Source organism: Callithrix jacchus, chromosome 18, assembly GCF_049354715.1.
Source record: "Callithrix jacchus isolate 240 chromosome 18, calJac240_pri, whole genome shotgun sequence".
In the NCBI taxonomy this organism is placed as follows: domain Eukaryota; kingdom Metazoa; phylum Chordata; class Mammalia; order Primates; family Cebidae; genus Callithrix; species Callithrix jacchus.
Window position 1 is genome coordinate 28268168 of NC_133519.1, and position 17236 is coordinate 28285403.

The 17236-nt window shown below is 42.5% G+C and overlaps 1 protein-coding gene across 14 annotated transcripts in view; it reads right to left on the reverse strand.

Moving 5' to 3' along the window:
* Positions 1-17236, reverse strand: part of RABGAP1L (RAB GTPase activating protein 1 like) — a 737216-nt gene that overhangs the window by 103583 nt on the left and 616397 nt on the right. For 2 of the 14 annotated variants that reach the window (XM_035280072.3, XM_054247795.2), the window contains exon 1: positions 13498-13663. The exons of the other annotated variants lie outside the window; for them this stretch is intronic. In XM_035280072.3, the coding sequence (XP_035135963.1) occupies positions 13498-13608 (111 nt within the window). In that variant the 5' untranslated portion in view covers positions 13609-13663. Of the gene's footprint in view, positions 1-13497; positions 13664-17236 lie in introns of those variants that run through there. 14 annotated transcript variants of the gene reach the window in all.

Consider the following 17236-nt stretch of genomic DNA (forward strand, 5'->3'; position numbering starts at 1 on the left):
GCATGAGAATAACTTGAACCCAGCAGGCGGAGGTTGAAGTGAGTGGAGATTGTGCCACTGTACACCAGTCTGGGCAACAATAAGATTCTGTTTCCAGGAAAAATAAAAAACAACCCAGAAATAAGGAAGTTATAGGTTAATGAGAGATTCATTAAAAAGTCACACAAGTACTTTTCTAGACCATTAAGAGGAAGAGAAATTGGGAGGCTGATGTTGGTGGATCATGAGGTTAGAAGTTTGAGATAAGCCTGGCCAACACAGTGAAACCCCATCTCTACTAAAAATAAATATATATAAAAAATTTAGCGGGGTGTGGTGGCAGGCACCTGTAGTTCCAGTGACTTGGGAGGCTGAGGCAGAAGAACTGCTTGAACCTGGGAGGCTGAGGTTGCAGTGAGTCAAGATTGTGCCACTGCACTCCAGCCTGGGTGACAGAGCAAGACTTCGTCTCAAAAAAAAAAAGAGAAAGAGAAACTGAAAGGTGTTTGGAAAACTCTGCCCCTACCGCAAAATCTCTCTCTCTTTCCCTCCCCCACAAAGAGGCTCCCTTATCTCTCACTTTACATACCGGCCCTAGCCCTCCCGCCGCCCAGCTTCCCGCCCAGCAGTTCAAACTGACCAACAGTTGCCCACCACCTCGGCTTTTGGCTTCCCCACCCCCAGCCCTTCAGCCCCCTATAAAACAACCCTGCCCCTTTGAGCGGCGCGGCCATTTTTCCTTTTCGTCCCGGCTGGCCTGCCCGGAGGCTCTTTCCTCTCAATAAAGCCTGAACTTAAGGAATTTCCTCTAGCCTGCGGTCCGGTTTTTTCCGAACGAGCTCAGTCTTCCCGCAGAGGGTAGGTCGGACAAATGGTGTCGGAAACCCGGGACGGGAGCTGGGGCCGTTGGCCCGGCCACGGCCCCCCTCCCCGACCTACCCAACACTGGCCCTGCCACCTCCACTTTCCGATTAAGGTAAGCCAAGTTTTTCTTGCTTTGCCTTCCCCCGCTTCCCGTCTCCTCTTCCTACGGCATGGTGCAGTTGCTCCCTCTCCGGCGTTCCGCACGGACTCCTTGCCTAGTCTCGGCCGAGCCAAGGTAGTCTTCCGTTCCGGCTCCAGGAGCCTTCCGAGGGACAGCCGCCAGACGGGGGACGCCCCTCTGACCGCTTCCCTTTCCGTACTTAATTGTACTCCGGGGAATTTGCAACGAACGGGGACGCCTTTTCGTTGCATCTGCCCATCCGCGCCGGAGAGTCTGTAGCTGCGCCTGCCATGGGAAATTCGGAGTCCAAAATACCTCTGAGCACCCCCCTTGGGTGCTTGCTGCGAATTTTACCAAATTGGGACATTCCCAAACCCTCAGAAAGAAAAAGCTTGTTTTCCTGTCCCAGGTGGCTTGGCCCCAATACAAACTCAGTAACCAGTCACATTGGCCCCCGACTGGCACTTTTGATTTCAACACCCTCCGAGATCTCGACGATTTTTGTCGCCGCGCGGGCAAGGACAATGAAATTCCTTACGTCCAGGCTTTTTGGGACCTCCGTACCCACCCTGACCTATGTTCTTCCTGCTCCACCTACTAAATCCTCTTAGCTCGTACCCCTCGTAAATCTTCCTCCACTACCTCTCCCCCTCCCTACTCCTCACCGGAGGATCTGCCTGAACATCTGTCCTCTCCTGCCAACCTCAGCAACCAGTCGCCATCAACGGCACACTCCTCCCCCACTCCCTCTGCACCTCCTACCTCAGAGGCCATGCCTCGCTCTTCCTCTACTCCCTCTGGGCCCCCTCCCTCGGAGGCCTCACTTCCTCTTGCCTCTCCGGTGGCAGCCCACACCCGCTCTCACCAGCCAGCTATCCTGGCCCCACTCCGAGAAGTAGCAGGCGCAGAAGGTTTAATCAGGGTCCATGTTCCTTTCTCACTCCAAGATCTGTCCCAAATTGAGAAATGTTTAGGATCCTTCTCAGCCGACCCATCCACCTATATTAAAGAATTCCAATACCTCACTCAAGTATAAGAAGCCCTAGTCCGGTACACTCGACTAGATCCAGCCTCCCAAAATGGGACCACTGTATTAGCCTCCCATTTTATCTCCCAATCAGCACCCGACATAAGAAAGAAACTAAAGAAAGCAGAAGAGGGGCCAGAGACTCCCATCCAAGACCTGGTAAAAATGGCCTTTAAAGTATTCAATGCCAGGGAAGATGCGGCTGAGGCTGCCCGCCAAACTCGCATGAAGCAGAAGGCTGCCCTCCAGACCCAAGCCCTAGTGGTGGCTCTAAGGCCGGCAGGGAACCAGAAGCCCAAGGCCGAAACCCATGCCCCTCCAGGGGCATGTTTCAAATGTGGAAAGGAAGGACACTGGTCCCGAGCCTGTCCACAACCATGGCCACCAACTAAGCCTTGCCCTGTCTGTCGGCTCCCGGGACACTGGAAGTCAGACTGCCCCAGCTTCCCCAGGGTGCCGGTTCCTCAAAACAGACACACTGGCGTTACGCAGCCGGCGGTCACCCTCAGTAGGGAGGAGCCTGCTTGCCAGGAGCCGACCTCCGAGGGAGCTCCGTTCCCCAGTCTACTAGGGCTGCTAGATGACTAGCGGGGCCCTGGCTTTCCGACTCCGGTTACCCTCGCCGAGCCTAGGGTCACAAGACATGGGGGCTACCTACTCCGCACTTCCTTCTTATTCTGGCCGTCTCACTCCTTCCCAGGTCTCGGTCATGGGAATCGACGGGACCCCGAGTATCCCCTATCAAACCCCACCACTCATGTGCTCATATAACTCCACTCCCTTCACCCACTCCTTTTTAGTAATCCCCACCTGCCCAGTTCCCCTTCTGGGGCGAGACATCCTTTCAAAGCTGAAGGCCGTCATAACCTTCCCCACCGCCAGCCCACACAGCCTTTTTCTCCTAGCCCTCAATACTCTGCCTCAGAACTCCAGACCCTCCAGTCTACCCCCGGGGTACGGTTCAAGGATGACTGGGCCTTCAAGCATAACCTCCTCATCCTCCCTGAAAAGCAAAGGTACCAGATAATCCAAGACATCCATAATTCACTCCACATTGGGCCTAAAGCCTTATACCGATTCCTCAACCCACTTTTTCACCCCCACCGCCTCCTCAGTACCATACAGGAAGTCCAGTCCTCATGTACTGTCTGCGCAAAAACTAATTCCCAGGGTTCCTGTCATCCCCGGCGCCAGCTTCATCAGCTACGCAGGTTCCTACCTGGCCAAGACTGGCAAATTGATTTCACCCATATGCCAAAGCACAAACAGTACCGGTATCTGCTAACCATTGTTGACACCTTTTCAGGCTGGATTGAAGCCTCTGAGTCTGCCGGGACAGTAGCCACTCATCTCATTCAAGACATCATCCCACGCTTTGGACTCCCAGCTACCATACAGTCAGACAACGGCCTAGCCTTTATCTCCAAAGTCACTAATGCCGTTTCTACCTCTCTAGGAATTCAGTAGAAGCTACATGCCGCCTACCATCCCCAGTCCTCTGGTAAGGTAGAACGGGCCAATGGCCTAATAAAGGAGCATCTGACCAAGCTCATGCTTGAGCTCCGCCAATCCTGGGTAACCTTACTTCCTATCGCCCTCACCAGAGTAAGAGCAAGCCCCCGGGGCCCATCACAGCTTAGCCCATTTGAGCTGCTGTATGGTTGCCCCTTCCTGCTTTCAACTCCCCCACCGCCAGAGACTACTCCTCTAGACGGCTACCTCCCCTACTTTACTCAGGATTAGGAGGAGGGGCACTAGTCCACTCTCACCTGGCCATAGCCCGACTGACCTCACAACTCCAAGCGGCTATTGATGACTCTACTGAGTCTTTAGCATCACTCCAACGACAGATCACCTCAGTTGCCCAAGTTGCCTTGCAGAACCGAAGAGCCCTGGACCTGCTCACTGCTGAACGAGGAGGGACCTGTATCTTCCTACAGGAAGAGTGCTGTTACTACATCAATGAATCCGGCCTAGTAGAAACCCGAATCGAGAGCCTCCAGAAACTCAAAACTAACCTGCAGAGTCAGAAGTTCTCGGCTGAAGCCATGGCGTGGTGGTCTTCCTCTATGTATACCCTCTTGTCCCCATTGCTTGGGCCCCTAGTAGCTGTTTGCCTAATCTTACTTATTGCTCCTTGCTTTCTACAGTTCCTATAGCGGCGCTTTCAAGAACTGACTCGAGTCACCATCCACCAGATGCTGCTCCAACCCTACCCTGAACGAGTGCAAGAAACAGACCTCTCCCCGAACATCCAGGCTCCTTAGAAAAAGAAACCTCTTCAGAACCCCCCCCGTCGACCCTTGTCAGCAGGAAGTAGCCAGAGAGACAACCGACGCCCCTGACCCCCTCTTTTTCTTTTCTTTAAGGAGTCGGGAATGTTTGGAAAACTCTGCCCCTACCGCAAAATCTCTCTCTCTTTCCCTCCCCCACAAAGAGGCTCCCTTATCTCTCACTTTACATACCGGCCCTAGCCCTCCCGCCGCCCAGCTTCCCGCCCAGCAGTTCAAACTGACCAACAGTTGCCCACCACCTCGGCTTTTGGCTTCCCCACCCCCAGCCCTTCAGCCCCCTATAAAACAACCCTGCCCCTTTGAGCGGCGCGGCCATTTTTCCTTTTCGTCCCGGCTGGCCTGCCCGGAGGCTCTTTCCTCTCAATAAAGCCTGAACTTAAGGAATTTCCTCTAGCCTGCGGTCCGGTTTTTTCCGAACGAGCTCAGTCTTCCCGCAGAGGGTAGGTCGGACAAAAGGCACAGTCAAGATTTCTCCCAGATCACTGTAAGGAAATAAAAGACTTCTAAAAATCTTTGTGTCTCAGACAATAACAGATAAAGGTTATTTTAGGGGGATGGGGAGGGAATTCATTGAATTGAACTTTGATAGATGAAAACTCTTTATTTTCCTGAACCTCTAACTGAAATGTATCAGTTCCTTCATTAAAAATGTAGCCAATAATCTACTGTGTTGTGATTTTGCCACTGATATCACAGATATTTTCATTCACATTTTATGTATTACATATATCTCAAAATTATTTTGCAATTATAGTAGCCTCACTACCATTTACTGCTATTAAATGTGTTTAATAAAGAAGTACATATTACTATATCATAAATCTGATTTCTATCTATTTTAGTGATTTTTTTTTTTTGAGATTAAGTCTCACTCTGTCCCCCAGGCTGGAGTGCAGTGGCATGATCTTGGCTCACTGCAATCTCTGCCTCCCAGTTCAAGTGATTCTCCTACTTCAGCCTCCCAAGTAGCTGGAATTACAGGCACGTACTACCAAACCCAGCTAATTTTTTTATTTTTTTAGTATAGACAGGGTTTCTCTATGTTGGTCAGGCTGGTCTCGAACTCCTGACCTCAAGTGATCCACCCTCTTTGTCCTCCCAAAGCGTTGGGATTACAGGAGTGAGCCACTGCACCTGTCCTATTGTAGTAATCATATTTCAATACAATTGGTTTCATTTGTAATCTTATCTTTTTTATTTTATGCATTTTTTTTTTTTGAGACGCAGTCTTGCTCTGTCACCCAGGCTGGAGTACAGTGGCACAATCTTGGCTCACTGCAACCTCTGCCTCCTGGGTTCAAGCAATTCTCCTGCCTCAGCCTCCTTAGTAGCTGGGATTATAGCCGCTTGTCACCACACCCAACTAATTTTTTGTATTTTTAGTACAGAAAGGGTTTCACCATGTTAGCCAGGATGGTCTTGATCTCCTGACCCCGTGATATTCCCACCTTGGCCTCCCAAAGTGCTGGGACTACAGGCGTAAGCCACCACATCCAGGTATTTATTTTATGCATTTAAAAACATTTTTTCTGATAAGTAGTCCATGGACCTAACCAGACTGCCAAAGGAATCCATTACCCCCCTATCAACAAATTTTTGCAAATCCCTGGGCTATACATATGAATCAGGTTGAGATAACAATGTTGGCACACCCTAGAAACACTGGCAAGAGATTTCTGTTTCTAATTACCTTTGGAAGGGATAGGGAAAAAAGAGTGCCAATACACTTTTAAGTTCCAAGTAAAATGAATAATGGTAAAGACTGTTTGGTAAGTTTGAATTTTCAATCTTATTTTATTGTACTTTTCAATGAGTATATGTCATTTTTTTGATGGTGAATCTGTGGATGTACAATTTTTATGAATATTACGTAAGTGTGCTATTGAGAAACACAGCGCTTATATATTTTACACAGCTAACCTAACCATGGAGATCGCATGAAAGGTCAATTATATATGTGGCAGATTATTGTTCAGCAAGTATTCACTTCCCCCTCCCATAACCCTTTCTGTGGAGTACACTTTCCTTCTCCACTATGTTAGAAGTGACTTTTGATTTATTGGGTCAATGGAATACGGACAAAAAGCAAAGCGTGAGGAAGGGCGTGGTGACTCACACCTATAATCCCAGCACTTTGGGAGGCCAAGGTGGGCGGATCACTTGAGGTCAGGAGTTCAAAACCAGCTTGGTCAATATGGTGAAACCCTGTCTCTCCTAAGAATACAAAAATTATCTGGGTGTGGTGGCACATGCCTGAAATTCCAAGTAATTGGGAGGCTGAGGCAGGAGAATTGCTTGAATCTGGGAGGCAGAGATTACAGTAAACCAGATTGTGCCACTGCATTCCAGCCTGGGTGACAGAGTAAGACCCTGTCCCCTCCCCCCCCCGAAAAAAAAAGGAAAGAAAGAATTAAACGTTGGCAATGCTACCATAAAAAAGTAAAGAAAAAAGTTATGAAAATCTCTATAATATTTGCCCTTAGATTGCTTCACACATTTATTAATTTAGTGCCCCTCTTAAGGAAACTGAAACTACAAGGCATATGGATTTCAGAACTCCTATGCAAACAAAGGGCATTAAAGGCCTTAAAGCAAAATTGATAACCGAAGTTTTAAGTAAAAACAAATGATTAAGTTAATATGTAGCAATTTTTATCTTTCTTCTTCTGAGCCAATTTTTTCTATTAACCAACCAAATCCAGTCCTGATTGTGTCAGATATTTCCGCCTGCTAGAAATCCTATTGTGGGCATTACAATTATAGGGCTATAGTGTTTTATTCTGTTTGCTGTAAACCCTGTTTGTAAATAAGCTTGAAGTCCTTGCAGTAAGTTTAGTACTATAATTTGATACCATGTTGAGCTTGCCCACTGTGGTGAGTTTTGATGTAATATTGGTTTCTCTAATAATTTAATCATCATTTTAAAATTTCTGTTAACCAGGCTGGGTGTGGTAGCTCATGCATGTAACCCCAGCACACTGGGAGGCCAAGGTAGGAGGATTACTTGAGCTCAGGAGTTCCAGATCAGCCTGGGCAACATAGTGAAACCCCATCTCTACAAAAAATAAGAAATTACCTAGGCATGGTGATATATGCCTGTATACCTAGGTACTTGGAAAGCTAAGGAGGGAGGATCACCTGATCCCAGGAGGTTGAGGCAGCAATGAGCAACAGACTTTTCCTCACCCATTCATTCCGAAATAAAAGAATCACTTTGGAATAATAACTAACATATATATGCCACCTTTTTTTTTTTTTTTGAGACAGAGTTTTACTCTTGTTGCCCAGGCTGGAGAACAATGGCACGATCTCAGCTCACAGCAACCTCCATCTCCCGGGTTCAAGCAATTCTGTCTCAGCCTCCTGAGTAGCTGGGATTGCAGCCATGTACCACCACATTTGGCTAATTTTTTGCATTTTTAGTAGAGATGGGGTTTCTCCATGTTGGTCAGGTTGGTCTCGAACTCTTGACCTCGTGATCTGCCTGCCTCAGCCTCCTGAAGTGCTGGTATTACAGGCGTGAGCCACCATGCCCGGTACATATGCCACTTTCTATATGTTAGGTATCCAGTACTTTACATATAATGACTGAATTAATTTTCTTAAGTGCTTTACATATATTACTGATTTAATTTAAATTTAAACTTAATTTTAATTTAATCTTATAGGTACTACTAACATGATTCCTGTAAGAGCTAAAGAAAGAGGAACGAAACACGAAACACAGCTTGGCAGTTAAAGACAGGTTTACTTTCAGTAAGATATGAGAGGGGCTTCTGGCCCATTTGGTTAGGAGTGCTTTCTCTTACAGACTTCAATTTTACAGACGAGAAAAATGAAATTTGAGATTAAGTAATGTGCCCAAAGTCACAGAGCTAATTGTGGGTGAGGTAGGACTGGACCCAGGCAGTTTGGTTTGAGTGTTATGTTCAGGGGCTCTGCTCTAAACTATCACAAAACTCACCTAACACTATTTGGTCAGAGTCTCACCAAAGAAATATGAAGTTGCCATTCAGGGGTAGTGAATTAACTCTCTTCATATAGAACTATAAATGTGGATGCTGTGTAGCAGCAATATTCTGCCATAGAAATAAAGAAGCCAAGAACTTGGAGACAGAGAAATAAAGTAGATGTCAAGAGAGACGTTAATTAGATGGTAGGAGATAGGGAGAATGGTTGCCTGCATCAGTCCAGTACCAGCTCTGTTGCCTAGACGAATTGCTCTTATATTTAAAGAAACACACCTAGCTGTCCTCGTGATAAAATCCCTTTCTTGTTTAAGATAGCACAAGATTTTATTACTTGCAACTCTAAGAACCTTAACTCATCAGAACTGATCAATGAAATGAATGGCTATATGCTTGGACTGAACTGAAACTTATAAAGTAGTGCCAAAATATGCACATGCTATGTAACAATGAGAATAAAAAAATTCTGATAACAATTAAAAAATATGAATCTTAATTGTTATGTTTATTCTAATCAACGTTTGAAATATATATCTAGTAAAGATTTAGAAATAACAGTATTGATTTTATTGTCTTCCCCATCTCTGACATGGAATTGCTCTGAATTTTGTTTTTTAATTTGGCATGCTTGATGAAATATCTGTGCCAATCCGATGAGGAGGAAGTAATTACAGAATGCTTACCCTCATCTCCCATTTATAGAACAGAGAAACTGTAGCTACAAGAAAGAGCTCCCTTCCTTTGCTGGCACAGTGCTGCTATTTTGGTGTCTGTCAGTTAAGAATATCTACCCAGTGCCAATATAGCATAGCCATGTGTTAGTCTGGTTAAATGGCTTTTGTTAAAGGACAGTGTTCTAACCACTGGACAATCAATTCTCCTACTATGACACTGTGACCTTGAATTTCTGGATCTCAAACATGGTAAAGCCAGAATGGGTCATTTTCCTCCATTCTATTTGAACCTGACTTTCCCATTCCCAAAGACTGCTGACACCATAACAATCTCCGTTTTTGTACGGCTGGAAGCTTAATTTTCAACTTAATCATTTACTCTTCTCATATACATCAGTTGCTGCTTCTTCCTAAACAATATTAATGTATACCCCCTTTGAAAGAACTAATCAACATGTATAGACTAGTCTCTTTATTTACACTGCCACTGTCAAGTGTGTAAGTCCAGACACTTGCCATCTCTTTTCACTTGCATTGCTCTGACGTCCTTTACAATTTTTCTCCTTGGTCAATGTGGGCCCTACCAGTCTGTTACTGCAAGATCCCTGCTGCAGTAATTGATCTTATCTACTCAGCAGAAGATCTGGCCTATATATACTCCCTTCTATTGGTTCTACATTGCCTTCCCACTGTCCTGAGCTCAAACCTAAGATCTTCAGGGCAGAAGGCTTCAAGTTTCCTGCAGGACTGATATCCTGATACTGATTCCCTAATCAAGCAAATTAATTCTCCAGGGTAACCGTCCCCCTCCTTCTCCTGCGTCTCCAGGATGCCTTATCTATTCATCCCACTTCTTCCTTTAGACCTTCTCTAAGTAGTCTGAATAGCCCTTCCTTCCCTTATTAGAAAAGGAGACAATTAGTTACAGCTTTCACTATGCTAAATATTTACAAATGCTCTTAGTTAACCTCAGAGTAATCCAGTAAGGTAGTACTATTACGTCTCTCAGCTTTCAGATGAGAAAACTAAGGCTTAGAGAAGTTAAGTAGCTCACTGGTAAGTGGCAAAGCTAAAATGAACTAGAACTGAGTAACTTTGAAACTCCCAATAGTTATCAACCTTTGAGTCTTTGTATAAGTTGTTTCCTTGGCTCAGAAAGGTCCTATCCCCTTTTTCTGGCTGGCAAGCCCCTGGTCAGGCTTCAAAGCCACAGTTAAGCACTATAACCCATCGCCCCCTTTTAAAGGCTTCTTTCACACTGTTAAGTAAGTGGTAACAGTGTGGTACAAATAGGACCCTTGTAAGTATTTATTTTGTTTTCCTTGCTTACTGGACTGTGAGGACACATTAGCAGGGCATGTGGCTCTCACCTGTAATCCCAGCACTTTGGGAGACGGAGGCAGGTGGATCACCTCAGGTCAGGAGTTCGAACCAGTTTGGCCAACATGGTGAAACCCCGTCTCTACTAAAAATACAAAAATTAGCTGGGCATGTTGGTGTGTGCCTGTAGTCCCAGCTACTCGGAAGGCTGAGGTAGGAGAAAGAACCGTTTGAACCTGGGAGGCAGAGCTTGCAGTGAGCCGAAATCGAGCCACTGCACTCCAGTCTGGGCAAAAGAGCGAAGCTCCATCTCAAAAAAAAAAAAAAAAAAAAAAAAAAAGAAGAGACATTCAGGCTGGGCACGGCAGCTGATGACTGTAATGCCAGCACTTTGGGAGGCCGAGGCAGGCAATTCACTTGAGGTCAGGAGTTTGCGACCAGCCTGGCTAACATGGCGAAACCCCATCTCTACTAAAAACACAAAAATTAGCTGTGCAGGGTGGCAGGCCATTGTGATCCCAGTTACTCGGGAGGCTGAGGCAGGAGAATTGCTTGAACCTGGGAGATGGAGGTTGCAGTGACCTGAGATCCCACCACTGTACTCTACGTTCTGCTAGTAGTGACTAGGCTTTTGTTTAGTTTATCATAGTAAACAATATTGGTCTACGTAATTTCTTATTTTGCTTGTCTTTGTATGAAATGAAAGCCCTGAGAAGTTACACTTGGCTTCCTTATCGTTTGTTCTTATCTGTAATTTATGTAAAGGGATCTGTGATTTTCTTGCATCATCATTCATTTTAAAGGAATAGGATATAGTATTTTCCAAAGTGTGGATATAGAGAGATTTCTCAGTAGGTCACAAACCATTAAAGCCTTTAAACAATTGAATAGAACAGAAAATACATACATAACGTGGCAACAGTAAGTATTGTTTAGTCAAATTTTCTTTCTTTTTCTTTTCTTTCTTTTTTTTTTTTTTAAGATGGGGTTTCACCACAATGGCCAGGCTGGTCTTGAACTCCTGACCTCAGGTGATCCACCCACCTCAGCCTCCCAAAGTGCTAGGATTACAGGCGTGAGCCACCGCGCCCAGCCTTAGTCAAATTTTCTTTTGGTTTTGTGTGTGTAACAGTTTGAAATGTGTATTTTACTACAGAGTCCCATTAGAAACATAAGAAAGACACAGGATTACTTATGAATAAGAAAAACATGCAATATCCGCACCTGAGATCCATTGTATTTAATGGGATTTTTACCATTCAATGAATCAAAACACCTACCAGTATGAAACAAAGTCCAATTACAGAAAGATATTTAATTAAGCCTGTACTAAGGAAGCTTCTAAATACCCTTAATTATAGTCAACCCAAACCTAAGGAGGATTTTATAAGTTAGTAAGAGTGTAGTTTGCTTCACAGTGCAGTTATCAGATTGAGAAGCAATTTATTTCATACTATGGAAAATCTGAGTATTTCTTTCATTTGATTTAAAATATTCATCTCAAAGAAAAAATTCAATATGGAATTAAAAGCAAATGAGGCCAGGTATGGCTCACACCTGTAATCCCAGCACTTTGGGAGGCCAAGGCAGGAGGATCACTTGAGGTCAGGAGTTCGAGACCAGCCTGGCCAATGTGGTAAAACCCTGTCTCGACTGAAAATACAAAAATTGGCCACGCATGGTGGCTAGTACCTGTAATCCCAGCTACTGGGGAGGCTGAAGCAGGAGAATTACTTGAATGCAGGAGGCGGAGGTTGCAGTGAGCCCAGTTTGTGCCACTGCACTCTAGCCTAGGTGACAGAGAGACTCCATCTTAAAAAAAAAAAAAAAAAAAGAAGGTGGGTGTGGTGGCTAATGCCTATAATCCCACCGCTTTGGGAGGCTGAGGCGGCTGGATCACAGGTCAGGAGTTTGAGACCAGCCTGGCCAATATGGTGAAACCCTGTCTCTACTAAAAATACAAAAATTAGTTGGGCATAGTGACATGCGCCTGTCATCCTAGCTGCTTGGGAGGCTGAGGCAGGAGAATTACTTGAACCTGGGAGGCAGACAGAGGTTGCAGTGAACCAAGATTGCGCCACTGCACTCCAGCCTGGGTGACAGAGTGAGACTCCGTCTCAAAAAATACAAAAAAAAAAAACAAAAAAAAACCACATGATATATATTTTTATCTTGCATTTTATCTTGCATAATTTTAGTATAACTTTTCCAGATGAACCAAAACCAAATATTACCTCCAAAAGATTGTTTTAAATTTCAAACCTGATAAAGAGAACTAAATATCTTCAGAAAGTTTTATAATTAACATCCCAACATCTGCATTATTTAAAACTTTGGGGCCAGGCATGGTGGCTCACACCTTTAATCCCAGCATTTGGGAGGCCAAGGCAAGTGGATCACCTGAGGTCAGGAGTTTGAGACCAGCCTGGCCAACATGGTGAAACCCTGTCTCTCCTGAAAAGTCAAAAAAATTAGCCGGACTTGGTGCCTGCCGTGTGTATGTAATCCCAGCTACATCACAAACAGTGGAATGAAAGAGTATCTCATAACACTTAAACCTAACTAGTTGTTTGTGATGAGTCCGATTAAATATAATAAACAAGAAGTTACTGTAACTGTAGTTAAAAAGTTGGTTTCAAAGGTATAGACTGTTGATTTCTTAAACTCAATGATGACATCTAAGAGAAGAAACAATAAACACTTGCAAGAACTTCATTTTTTGATGATGCCAGGACATGCACACACACTAAGATCCTTAGAGAATGGTAAATTTTTTCTTTACAAATATTAAATCCAATCTAAAATTGTACTGTTGTTTTCCTAATAGTTCTTCTTCATAATAATTTAAGACCCTGAAAGTTACCTGAATTTTAGGTAGCTCAATTCTCAGTTGATGTTATGACTCACTGGTAGAAATGTTCCACTTCTAAGAGCACAAATTATGTTCTATGTATATATCAGCTGCCCCTACCTAATAATTATGTACATACATACAAGGCAGAAACTTAAGACAAAGTGATATTTGGCAATATAAAATTCCTCTCAACCTCATTATATATGAAAGCATCAGCCTAACATTTGAAGTGTGCTACTGTTACATAAGAGTGTTTAATTATGTAAATAAATATTTGAAAACCTATAGACATAACACAAAGCCAACAGCAAGTTATGCCTCAGTTGCTACAAGAGTATAGATATCATATTAGAAGAGAAAAAACAATCCCAGAGTAGTGTGCAAGGCACCACCTACCATAGACCTGGGCTTGCTGATGGCCACCAGACTAGTGAGGAAGTCTTCATCGTGCAGCTGGCTGAAAACATGGGCGTCATAGGCTACCATAATGGAGATTTCTTCCATCATCTTGCCAGCTGGCCTTTCCACAGCAGCAGCTGCTGTCCCTGCTCCAGACCAGACTATCCAAGGAAAAATCCTACTGCAGTTCAGTGCCAGTGTACACACCCACCTGAGTTGGAGGGGGTGGAGTGTCAAAAATCAAGAAAGAAAAAGCGACTGCTATCATAGGCTTGGCTAGCAATTCACCCCCAGTAGGAAACTAAAGGAGGTTTCTTATCTTTGCAGGAAGTATACACTATAAACACCTTCTGCATTCTTAACAGAGAAGCTGGAAAATTCAATTTTTGGAAACCTTTAAACTTCAAAAAAGAAATAGTTTCCCAACTAGAAATATCTCATAACAATTAAAAAAAAAAGATCTGTGTTATGTTCTTGGTAATTAAAAATTTTCACAATAGCTCATCTTCTTACTTCAGTATTATTACATGAAGATTCTTCTTGAAGGAGAAGTAAATTTTCTTAGCATTCTTACTGATTATTTTTTCAAAATCTTAGAAAATAAACAGATGAAAACCATTTTAATTTCTCAGAATTTAAAGAATTCTTGGTGCAGTTACAAATGATATCCTGAAGTACAAAAAAAAAAAGATTATTTTTCCCCTCTGAGTATTTCTGTTAAAGAAAAAAATGCCAAAACATGAAAATGAAAGAGAGACAGCAATATCAATTAATAATCATTACTCCCTTTTCCTACTAAAAAAATAAGTATTTTAAGCATAATTTAGTTTTGTGTTGTTATTCAGTAAGCAATACAACGGTCTCATTTATAAACCAGTTGTTTTGCTCCCATAGATAAAATTTCTCTTCATCTTTTAAGGTTAGAGGTTTCTTTTAATTATTCAAATCAGTAGATAGCCATTAACTGTTGGTATCTTAGCCACCAGCAATGTTTTTTAAAATTACAGCTGGAGACTCTAAATGAACTGCCATATTTCCAGATGAAAAGTTTGAAAGCTGCCCATAATCATTATTACAAAGTTCCCTGATCAGGAAATATAATGTATACTAATTTCACAGAAAATGATGAAGCAAATAAAAATGAGGGGAAGACAGATTAGGCTGCTCTGAAGTTGTTCCTCAATATTCCTAATTAAGTTAATATCTTCCTTGCTTTTTCCAGATCATGACACTGCAATACTATTAGAAATATTATTTGTTAGAACTAGAAATCAATTTGGCAATGTTTGTCTAAAATCAAAAGACATAAGCTACTGGTTGAAATGGTTAGTCTTTATTACCAATAGCAGGATCGTGTTGTCCAAATTTGTTTGCTTCTCAAAAAACAAAACTCAGAATGAGATCTATAGTGTCTATTTTCCCATGTTTTCCAAAAGTTTTCTTTCATCTACAGTAACATGATTACTTATATAACACCTTGTCCCATTTAAATGTAATTAGTAGTTTTGCAACCGCAAAAGCACTGTAGCTTATTCTGAGAGCAAGCACAAGGAAGGAGGGAAAAGCACCTTATTGCTAGGAAACAAGCAAATCTAATAAGCTTATTTAAACAAAAAAAGCAATATTTTAAATAAATCCGCGAGATTAAAACAGCTTCAAACTGTGTTTGACCCTTGTTGGAGCCAGTAAAGGATTTTTACTTCATTTTTGTTCTACAATGCTGCTTTGTCTGTTAGGCATTACTTTCGTTAACATTTTCTTTCCTGCACATTCATACTGACGCTGACTAACCAGGTAAAAATTAGATGATAATCAGGAGACAAGGCATTATAAGGTATCCAGACAGTTCATACCTTTTAAATTACTTATCTTTTTAGAAGTACTTTAAAAGATACTGTGAACATCTTCATGCATTCACTAGCACCAGAAGATTTCAGATAATCTTGCAGCACCATTTTCTAGCTGTGAAAGCAATCCCTCTTGCTTTCATATTTTTCTTTGCTACACAGGGACTCAGTGCTTCCACACACGGATATCTGAATAAGGTGCACTAACAAAGACACCTGTTGTGGAAGGTAAAGAAAGTACTTCCCACAATGCCTTACTCCCTGCTGGCAACCACCCAGGGGCAAACAAGAGTTATAACCGCACTAGAGCAGCCTCCTGTGCACTCTGGGAGAGTGCATTCAGTGTAACCATAGGTAATCTTCTTGGTTACAAAGAACGCTTATAACCCAAAAGAAAAGGACCAGGAAAACAGTTTTAAATAGCACCTAGAGATGCTGTATATTAAATTCATAAAACATTTATGGCATCAGGCTATAAGAGTACGAAAAAAATGTTTTAAAAATAATCAAAGGCTGTAAAACTTAAGTTTATATACACAGAAACCAATAACTTCAAATAATTCAGTCCTTTTAGAATTCTACACAGATTCTTAGAAAAATGTTTTTAAAAGCATCTGTAATTTATAACCTTGAACAGATTGTTCTAATTAGCCACAATGACTAAAATTATTAGTAACGTGTCATTTCTAAACCCAAGTGGTCCTCTATTGCAGCTGTAGTGCACAGATTTTCTTGAGCAAGGACTCTCTAAGTTTGATTTGCAATCTTTACCTTTTGTTACCCTTAAAATGTTGCCTAAAATTTAGTTTACCTTCCAATGTATGTGAGGGAAAAATTCAAGGGTTTTTCCCCCTTATGGAGTTAAGTGTACTATACCTGTGGTTCCCATGAAAACTTGCTCTTTGAAAACTGATGATTAGCGAAACTGTCACTCTACTGCCATTTTCTCCAGTCTCAGAAATAACAGCTACACCAATACCCTCCCAAACTTCTGAAGCTATTGTACACAGTCATGTCTACACACTCTTGTTTTACCATCCCCCAAACCTTTGATTCCCGGGTTTGTTTACACCTGAGTTTCTGCAGTTATCGCCTTCACACCATGCAACTGCATTGGAAAAAAAAAAAGAGGCAGAAGGATGGAGAATTACCTGAGACTAAGGCTGTCGTATGGACAATACCATTTGCTGCTAAAACTTACCAGGAGAAGACTGAGTATCAAACAGGCAGCAGAAACCAAAGGCACTCCCGGTAACCAAATAGATGGTCCCCAGTTCAAGTAGGAACTAGCTGGCTGGCTGTCCCCAGGCAAGTCATTTGACTTCACTGGGTTTCAATTTCCTCATGGTCATGTAAATTGAGAGGAAGAGAATAGATCCCCGGTTTCCACACGTGTGCAGAAAGTAAAAAGCAATGTGTCCTATTCCTATTTCCCTCTATCAAATAGGTTTATTGGGATTTGAAGATGAGAATAACTTTTTAAGTCTCTATCAGAATAAAAAACAAAGGATTACATTAATCCCAGACATTAAGAAATCTCTGAGGGTTGTTATAATATACTCAACAAATACTAAGCATTTAGTTCCCTAGTTGGAATTTTTAAACATCACTGTTTTTCCTAAAAAAAGAGAATTCAGTGATAGTAATCGTACTTTTCATTAGTTACATTACTTTTCATAGTCTTTCTGTTCAAAGACCAAACTAGCTACAAAATAATTTTCAAAACCCTTTCTGGATCTTATTAAGAAAATGTAATATGAATAAAATATCTCCAATGATTTTTAAATGCTATTCTGAGATTTTACACTGAAAGAGTATCCAAGACTAGTAGCTAATTTTGTCCCAACAGTCAGCCTTGTAGAACTGTTCTTTTTAACAAAAGCATACCT